Source organism: Zingiber officinale, chromosome 5B (assembly GCF_018446385.1).
Source record: "Zingiber officinale cultivar Zhangliang chromosome 5B, Zo_v1.1, whole genome shotgun sequence".
NCBI classification, from domain to species: Eukaryota; Viridiplantae; Streptophyta; class Magnoliopsida; order Zingiberales; family Zingiberaceae; genus Zingiber; species Zingiber officinale.
The window spans coordinates 72,871,653-72,881,756 of NC_055995.1; the positions used below are offsets into that span (position 1 = coordinate 72,871,653).

A 10,104-nucleotide genomic window follows, 5' to 3' on the forward strand; every position below is an offset into this window, starting at 1 on the left:
CTCATAGACATCGGTTTTCCACCGGTGTCTATTTGATTTTCGACCGATGTCTATGAAGCCGATGTTAAAAGTCTGCCATTTTAGACATCGGGTTAAAACCGGTGTAGTATCACTTAACGACACCGATTTTCGAATCGGTTATTAACCGGTGTAGTATCACTTAACGACACCGTTTCATACACGGTGTAAAACCGATGTAATATTGTATGTTAATAACACCAGTTTTGGCAGCGGTAAATGACCGATGTAATATTACTTTATAACACCGGTTTTACATCGGTGGAAAACCGATGTAATATGTATTTTTTCTAACAGCACAGATTTGATTTTAAAACCGAGAATAACAAAAAAAAATACACAAATATTCACAAATTGTACAAATATTCTTCATTCAATAATATCAATAAAATACACAAATATTCACAAATTATATAAATAATCTTCTTACAACAATATCCATAAAATACCCAAACATTCTTTTTACATCAAAAGCTAGCTAATAAATATCAAAATCAAGGTAGAACATTCTTTTAACACATCAAGGTAGAACCGCACTTCAAATGTAATCTAGCATGCATTCAGCCCACTCGAACCGCACTTCATCAATTTCAACTCTGGAGTACTTGAGATTTGTAAACTGTAAAAACACATAAATCCACCATATGTCAAATAACTAAAACAAATGTGTACATGTATCAAATAAAATAGAATACTGAGTTTTTAAAGGCTACTGTGCAAGATAACGAATATAACATAGAATCTAAAACTTTCATATATGACACTTAGTATATGCTGCTTAGAATATAACATAGATAATTTGCTCCTTCTAATTCAAGTGTACAAATTGATAAGAACCGACAACATCATACAACAACTTACTAGGCATGATAATGGTTGAACAAAGAAATATGACTACACAACAAATCTAGTGAAGCATAGAAGAACAAAGCTACCTCTGATGAAGAGATATACTATTTATTGTACTACCTCTGATGCCATCTTGGTATCCTGAATATCCTGCACTAAGCCCCCTATTTTCTGTGATTTCTGCTACCAACCACAGCAGCAAGGAATGCGGCAAGAAGGCAGCTGCCTCCTTAGTTCAGCACCCAAAATAGCAAGTTAGAGCTTCCTTTTGGGTCCATTCAATCCTCTAGTAAGTAGAAACTATTTTCCCTTTGGTTTATGATGGATTTGGAGTGTCTTGACCTAAGATATAATCCTCTTGTAGCCCTCTATATTAAAGGCCAGCATACATGGAAAATTCAGCATATTCTTCTGAAGTCATAACAGGGTAGGTAAACTTTACTTGTAGTTTTTATTCATTTGCTTCATGTAGGAGTAGATTCTAGTAAATTTCCACACATTTAATGTTTAATGATCGGCTAGGGATAAGATTAGGGATCAACATGATCATTTCCTCCCTATAGCCATGTGGTAGAGGTCGAGCTTGTAGCCTAAATAATGTAGTTAGGGGTCTCTATCTGATTAATGAAAAACATGAATATAGGTAAAAACAAAAGAGGTGAGTAAAATAATGAAGAGGGGTTACATCATAAAAACAAAGAGTTCCCTATTCTTGAGGTACCCACAGGCATATTGACACTCACTCTTACTTCTAGTTGAACTTGAAATTCATTGGTATAGCTAAATATGGTAATGGGTACCCTTTAAGTTTGATTACCCATTTATCTTAATAGGTTAGGTTAAATTCGAGTATCAATGTGTTAGATATTTAGAGGAAGTTGAGCAGGTTAAAAATGTAATCAATACTTTAATCCTAAGGTTACCATTTAAGATAGCTTATCCAGCCACTCTACTCACTGCAGCTCCTAATCTCTAATTCCTTTCTTCTTAGGCAATCATTTAGTCTCCAACTAGTATCTGGTTTGTAACAAAAGCATAGCATCCGGTTTGTAACTTATTTTAGGCAAATAAAGCAACCATATAAGCTTATGAAATGAGAGAATGCTACACTCATTAATGGTTGCATAAGGATTGCTTAAGTCAACATATAAATTTTCTTTAATGGGATGTAGGTCAATTAATATGGGTTGTTTAATTCATGTGTTTTATGTTGTGTGAATTGCTTAAGGTCATCCCTAAGCTACTGTACATGCTATGTCAGAGCTAAATTCGTCCCAATTTGTGTGGGTTCTTTTCTCCTTTTCACCTAAGCCATATGCATAAACCATGTACATATTAAGTAGAAGCAACTAGTTTTCACTCTTGTGAAACAAAACATCTAATGCTTTTTGTAAACGTTTATCTGCTATCAAATTAAGAGTGTCAAGTTTTGATTGGAAGTGTGGATATTTCCAGCGGTATACAGCTTTCTGAAGAATCAAACATAATCAGATACATCGCTACAATGTGATAGTGTACATAAGCATATCACGCATAACAAGCCACAAGTCCTATCAATCTACCATTAATTATGTACTTACATTCATAGTATTGGTTCAAGTCATATCTAAGTTCATGTCGATCTCTTCACATTTATAAATTTTTCAAATAATTAATATTAGCTTCTGCAAATGATGTTACCCCTACAGATAAAAACATTCATTGGACAATAAAGGTTGAGAAAAATAACCACCTCAAAGTTTCCTTTCAGTTCTGATTCGAGCTTTTTGGTGAGACTCTCGTTGTACAATTCCTCATAAGCCAACTGAATCTGCTTTCTTTGGGTGGCATTTCTATGCGCTAAAATGTTGATCAGTGTCTTCTCATTAGTTCCCCATCCTGACACATGTAGATGTCACAGTAAGGCTATTTAGCTTATACAAATTTTGCTTCACTATTTCTTCATAAATTTATATATGCTATTCAAAACTAGTGTATCTGAGCAAGGTATCGAAATACACTGTAGAAGAACTTGCATCTCTCTTATGCACAATGACATTATATGAGGCCTTGATGAACCCATTGCTAGACATTAGGCTTCAAAGGGACAAGGCTTCAGGGATGGACAAACAGAACACTTTTGCAAACTCTTACAAGGAGATTTCCAAAGAACATAACAATACTAGGAAACATAAATAACACATGGAAATGAAGACTATAATCTCTGTGCTCCTCTTTTATGAGTTTCATTATGGAATATCACATTATCAAAGGTTTGAAAAATCAATCTTCTATCAATTATTAAAAGAAGAAAAAATCTATGTAAATCAATTGGACAAGAAGAAAACAATTTCAGATATCAAAATAATTATTTGCCTGATCCATTAAATAAAAAAAAACTTATTTCTTGAAGATTTCTTCCTTGGTCTATGTTATGATCACAAAAACTATCAGAGATAACAAGTTCATATCACTTAGAAAGATGAAACCTCTTTATTTTCTGGGAAATATATAGATTTATTTCTGATCGGTGTTAAAAAAAAGTAATCTTGAACTCATAGAGGAATGATCTAAGCATCACTGTCCATGTCTTGAGCTTGACTATGTATACCCTCATGCACAGCAGCATGGCAAAATAAGCTCACAAAGTAACAGAGAATTGCATGTATTGTTTCTTAATATCATAAAGACAATCCTAATTCTAGAATTGAAAGTATATAGACATGCATGTGCATCAGAACTTTATTAAGGGCTCATCGCCACCATAAACTGGTGCCTAAAAAGACTGACACCAACCTCATAATTCAAGCAGAGACCTTCACGAAGAGATGACTCCGCTTCTTCAATGTTTCCAATGTCAACCCTTTGTTCAATCTCACTATTTTGTTGAGTATATTGGTCTACCGAGACATCCTTTGTGGACAAGAACTCAGTTGATTGGGTCATTTCGTTGACTTGCATTTGTTCACCAGAACACAAGCAGTTCATTGTGTTCCTCATAAGGACAGAGAAGGAACCTCTCCTCTTCATTCATTTCTAATCATTCACGCAGCTTGAAGAAGACTTTGTACCATCTACTTTTGAGAGATACCTAGCATATACAGAAAAGGAAGGAGTGTTAAAGAACCACTGATGAGTGGTATCCCAACTGACAGCAAGCAAATCAATTCGAACTCCATTGAACTGTTGTGAAATTCCTCATAAACAGACAAAATAAAAGATGGAATATCACACACAAACAGACACTCAAACCGCATGATGAATCCAGTGTTAGGGACCTATCCAAGAATTCAACTTTTGGCTTAATTTACCATAGAAAACTTTGCAACCTTGACAATCTGCGAAGGGTATGAGACAAGAAAACAAAAGACTAAAGCACTGATGAAACTTAGAAAAGCTGAGAGATCGAACAATACAAAACAAAAGTTTATAACGCAGACTTACTATCTATCTCAGGGAAAAAGGAAAATATGAAACCAAGAAAGAAGATTAACAATCAAACACCTCAAAAGCCCGGATCCCAACACAAAGAGCAATTCGAACAACCACAAAACTGCCCCGGATGAACCAAAACCACACCTTTCGCGCCCTCCGTCCTCTCGAAACCCTAATTACCGATTGCGAAAACACAACACAAAGAAGATCCTACCAGAGATTTCTTCAATCTTGCTCAAGGCGATGGAAGATTGCAGTGATGCTTATTTCACCAAAAAAAAATGCCTTTAGTGTTGGGCATGAATGGCATCATCACATGGACAGAAGACGAGTGTGGTCCTCTATTGTCTTTAAAGACTCGCTTCAAAAAAATATATGGGAAAATTGTTGGATGATCGGTGGCCGGCTTGAAGGGGGGTTGGATAGCTAGGCCACCCCCCAAATCGATTTCTTCTCTACAATACGTTAGTTTGCGCAAGCGGAAATATAGAAACTAAAAACAAAGAAACACAAACGAGAATACAAACGCTAACACGCTCGATGTAACGTGGTTCGGAGATTGCTTGCTCCTACTCCACGACGTGTCCTTGAGGTGGACGAGCCCTTGATCCTTTGGTGGATCAGTCCCCGGCAATCTCCGGCTAAAGCTTCTCCTTCTCGGTGGAGCAAACCTCTCACAAAGTTCTCTTCCTCTTTACAAGATGAAACTTAGGGTTAGAAGGAAGAGAGTTGGCTTGGAAGCTTTGGGCAAGATTCAGAAGGTTTACAATGAGTATCAGTAACCCCTTCAATGCCCCAAAGCTCCCCTTAAATAAGAGGAAAGAGTTGATCACCAATCAACTCAAACCCGACACCGATCATTGGTCCATGCACCGATCGTGGTGCTATAAACGCAACTCTCTTTAGAGCCCGTTTTACTTAGCGGTCATGTACCGATCGGTGGTCTTAGGACCGATCGGTCATTCCTAATCGACAAGCAGAATGCTTACATGTTGGATCGATCGTCCCATGACCGATCGGTCCGACATTCACTCCTCTCATCCTTTCCGGAGTCGCCTTTGAAGTCCTCTTCCTCGGCCTTCGTCCCTCAGATGCACCCGAGCCCGCGACTCCTCTCCGTGCCATCCTTCACGCTGCCTTGAAGTCCACTTCCTTCGGCTCCACTCCATTGCTCCTTGTCCGCGCGGTCCCTCGGATGTCTTCCACACCATCCTTCACCGACTCAACGATCCGAGCCCTTGGATGAGCTTCCCGAACTTGGTCACACCAAGTCCTTATGTGTTCCACCAAGTCCTGCATGACTCAAACACATATCAAATACATATGAAAGCCTAACTTAAACTCTTTGACACACACATCAAAACCTAGGTCGATTGCACCAACAATCTCCTCCTTTTTGATGTGTGGCAATATGTTTAAGTTAGGCACCAATAACAACTTTGAAAAGTACAAGCAATATGTAAATATGAAGCATAAAACCCAAGCTCCCCCTTAACACATGCTCTTAATCTTAATTTTCAAAGATTTGCACCCAAGTAGATTTCTAACTTAAACCTACCCATTTCTCCCCCTTTGACACCATCAAAAATATTGTACCAGATACGTACATATACTATGGTATCAGTTCCAACCAAATTTGAACAAAAAATTTGATTTTAAAGACCAACAGAATGCTGAAAGGCTGGTACCAGTCGACTGGTATCTGCACCAGTCGACTGGCACAAACTGAACATCAGTTTCAGCCTACGGCAGCCAACTTCAGAAATCCATAAAAAAATTCAGAAAATTCGAAAAATCATGAAATTTTGAACACATATTTCTTATAATATTCTTTAACTAAGAAAAATATGTTTTCATGAAAAGTCATCATATTTTTGAAGTTTTGATAAAAACTCAAACACTTTAAAAATCAATCAAGTTTGTATCAATTTCAAGCTCAGTTTTTCAATCATATGTTTTAATATAGCTATACCATAGTAAGTAAAACATAGAATTGTTTTCAAAACATTTAAAATATCCAACTATGATCTATGGGCAAGATGTCCATTAATTAAACATTTGCTTTCCCCATAGTTGGCCTATGATCACTAAACATTGATACACTTCATAACTCATCAAAATGCCATAAGCATAAGTGAATTATTTGTATCATCCTAATATCTCACATTCATGGTTAGAAAATAATCATTGTGAGATAAAGGTAACCTCTACTTAGCCCTCTTGATCATAAATCTCTATCAAGGTAAGCCCTCCCCCTTAAGGTCTCAAGTCAACCATATAGAAAAAAATTTGAATTATTGACTTCCATGGTTGACTTGCCATAAAATCCTCTAACCCTTGAGGATTGATTTTGGCACCCAATAGAAATTCTTTCTAATTGGGTTGACCAAGTACTCTTTGGGGATCCATTTCCTATCTATGGTCTTTGTCTTGGATTGCCCCCTAGCAAGTAGACAATGATAGGTCTTTTCATTATTTTGTTCATTGTATCCTATCCCATTTTTCTTAAAACTTGCCCTTTGGCTCCCAATGATCATATTTAGGGTTTTAGAGCCAATTTCAAATTTCCTAAGGGCATTTGTAAGGTATTCTATCTTTTCCCTTAATTCTCTATTTTCTTCTTCTAAACATGATACATTTGAACTTGAGGAAGAAAAAGGATGCTTATTGTAGTCCTTAGAGCACATGGATTCTAATTTTTCTTCAAGCATTCTAATATCATGTTTCAAAGACTTGTTTTTCCTTTTTACCTTGAACAAGTCATCATTTGTGCTTGAAATAATTTTAATTAAAATATGAGGAGGAAGATTATGTACCTCACTTACCGAGAAGTCCGAATCCGATGATTGACCTCCCCCTTCACTTGAGCTCCCCTCTTCATCTTCACTTGAGCTCCTTCCTTCTTCTTGTTCGGATGAGGTGGAGGCTACATCATCAATCCCCATTAGAGCAAAATTGACTATGTGATGCTCTTCTTCCTCCGATGAAGATGAAGGATCATCCCATGTTGCTTTTAGGTTTTGAGCCTTCTTCCCCTTTTCTTTTGTCTTCTCCTTCTTCTTCTTCCCTTCCTTCTTTTTCAAGAGAGGACAATCATCTCTTATGTGTCCTTCTCCTTGGCAATTGTAGCAAATAATCTTCCTTGTCCTACTTTTGCTTCTTGAGCTTTTCCTATCATGAGATTTGTTAGATGAAAATTTTCTAAAAGCTCTTCTCATTTTCCTTACCATATACGCCTCTTGATCACTATCCATTGAGGCGCTCGATTCTTCGGAGTCGGAGGATGGTGGGGATGAACACTTCTTCTTCTTACCCTTTCCCTTGTTTGCCACAAGGGCTACTCCTCTTGATCTATTTGCTTCTCCCTCTAATCCTTCAACCCTTGTTTCGTGAAGCTCCATGGTTGAGAAGAATTCATCTAGAGAGCTCTTCTCTAGATCCTTTGAAATGTAGAATGAATCTACAATGGAGCTCCATGTCGAGGATCTTGGGAAAGCATTGATAGCTTTCATTATGATGTCCCGGTTGGAGAGTTTCTCACCTACACTTGTTAGTCCACTTAAGATTTCTTTAAATTTAGCATGAAGTGTAGATACCTTATCTCCCTTCTCAAGCTTTACATTGTTGAGTTGAGTTCGGAGGAGATCTCTTCTTGCCAATTTAGCCTCCGATGTGCCTTCATGAAGCTCCACTAGCTTCTCCCACAACTCCTTGGCACTTGAGTAGGTTCCAACTCTTGTTACTTCTTGTTGGGGAAGAACATGTAGTAGATGATGGATGGCTCTCGAATTTGCTAGATGTTCTTCCCTTTGTTTCTTGCTCCACCTTGTTTTCTCAAGTATCTTGTTGTCTTGATCCCTAGGTACTTCGAAATCATTTTCCATGATTAGCATAATATCAAAATCGGTTTCGAAGAATACCTCCATTTTCTTCTTCCACCAAGAGAAGTCTCCTTCGAATTTGGGTGGATGAATGTTTGAGCCGGCCATTTGATGATTTCGTTCTTCTTGGCGATTAGTCCGTTGAAGAGCTTCCTTGCTCTGATACCACTTGTTGGATGATCGGTGGCCGGCTTGAAGGGGGGTTGGATAGCTAGGCCACCCCCCAAATCGATTTCTTCTCTACAATACGTTAGTTTGCGCAAGCGGAAATATAGAAACTAAAAACAAAGAAACACAAACGAGAATACAAACGCTAACACGCTCGATGTAACGTGGTTCGGAGATTGCTTGCTCCTACTCCACGACGTGTCCTTGAGGTGGACGAGCCCTTGATCCTTTGGTGGATCAGTCCCCGGCAATCTCCGGCTAAAGCTTCTCCTTCTCGGTGGAGCAAACCTCTCACAAAGTTCTCTTCCTCTTTACAAGATGAAACTTAGGGTTAGAAGGAAGAGAGTTGGCTTGGAAGCTTTGGGCAAGATTCAGAAGGTTTACAATGAGTATCAGTAACCCCTTCAATGCCCCAAAGCTCCCCTTAAATAAGAGGAAAGAGTTGATCACCAATCAACTCAAACCCTGACCCCAGTCGACTGGTCCATGCACCAGTCGGTGGTGCTAGCCGTTAAACAGCCAACGGCTCTCTTTAGAGCCCGTTTTACGCCAGCAGTCATGTACCGATCGGTGGTCTTAGGACCGATCTGGTCCCCTGTCGACAAGCACGAATGCTTGCATTACGTGAAGTGGATCGATCGTCCCATGACCAGTCGACTGGTCCCAGTACATTCACTCCTCTCATCCTTTCCGGAGTCGCCTTTGAAGTCCTCTTCCTCGGCCTTCGTCCCTCAGATGCACCCGAGCCCGCGGCTCCTCTCCGTGCCATCCTTCACGCTGCCTTGAAGTCCACTTCCTTCGGCTCCACTCCATTGCTCCTTGTCCGCGCGGTCCCTCGGATGTCTTCCACACCATCCTTCACCGACTCAACGATCCGAGCCCTTGGATGAGCTTCCCGAACTTGGTCACACCAAGTCCTTATGTGTTCCACCAAGTCCTGCATGACTCAAACACATATCAAATACATATGAAAGCCTAACTTAAACTCTTTGACACACACATCAAAACCTAGGTCGATTGCACCAACAAAAATGACTTTCCATAACCTTCATTATAGATAAACAAATACCTTCATAATCCCATATATTGAGGAAGCCATCCTCAGCAGCTCTTCTAAAAATTGATGCTTTGTCAAGAAACCACTGGAATAAAGTTAAAAGGACAGTAAGTTATAGCAGCACTTAACAGAAGTATTCCAATGCTAATAATATAGTAATATAGCATGCCTGAACATAGAGAACAGCAACCTTGTGACCATCAAGTTTGTGTACTGGTGCACCAACACCACCAGAAGTTAGGTTACGTTGATCAAACATATGCACAGACTTATCAACAAACCTGAGAAAAAATATGATCATAGATAAAGAAATGCTAAGGCTGCATATAATCACCGACTCACAAACTCAAGACATCATGTTTATAGGAGAAAGTAACAAAATACTGCCTAAGAACCAGCAAAGGTTATAGAATGGGAACAAATAAACATCAAGAATATACGTAGTCACCAGCTCTCCTCATTGCAGCGATAACTCGTTGATAAAGATCAATTTTTAGCACAGAAAGGTCTTCCACCCACCAGTCCTGACAATGCATCATTAATTTTCCTGATCTGTTATCACATTCTAAGTGAGCTAAACCAGAAACCAAATCAAAAGAAATCCGTAAACGATGCTGCAGGGGAAAATTCATTGAGTGGAAATTACCCAAAGATTTCAAATCAACTTCTCACGAAGACACAAATTTGACTCTAAATCATTCCGAAACCCTCCAATTA

At 38.7% G+C, this 10,104-nt stretch overlaps 1 protein-coding gene across 1 annotated transcript; it reads right to left on the reverse strand.

The window, feature by feature from the left end:
* Nucleotides 1–578: 578 nt before the first annotated feature.
* On the reverse strand, nucleotides 579–9,712 carry LOC121987480 (WD-40 repeat-containing protein MSI4-like). The gene is made up of 3 exons (XM_042541249.1): nucleotides 9,557–9,712; nucleotides 9,400–9,472; nucleotides 579–637 (listed from the first exon to the last, which is right to left on the reverse strand). Exons 1-3 carry the CDS (start codon nucleotides 9,686–9,688, stop codon nucleotides 609–611), a joined length of 234 nt encoding a protein of 77 aa, XP_042397183.1. The 5' UTR covers nucleotides 9,689–9,712; the 3' UTR covers nucleotides 579–608.
* Nucleotides 9,713–10,104: the final 392 nt, after the last annotated feature.

What these genes read in the sequence shown, in the direction of transcription:
- LOC121987480 (XM_042541249.1), bottom strand. Translation starts at nt 9,688, where the DNA reads ATGATCATATTTTTTCTCAGGTTTGTTGATAAGTCTGTGCATATGTTT. An exon ending in TTGCTGTTCTCTATGTTCAG is followed by an intron (nt 9,473 to 9,556) that starts GCATGCTATATT and finishes ACTTTATTCCAG; the next exon opens with TGGTTTCTTGACAAAGCATC. An exon ending in CAATATATGGGATTATGAAG is followed by an intron (nt 638 to 9,399) that starts GTATTTGTTTAT and finishes GTGTTTTTACAG; the next exon opens with TTTACAAATCTCAAGTACTC.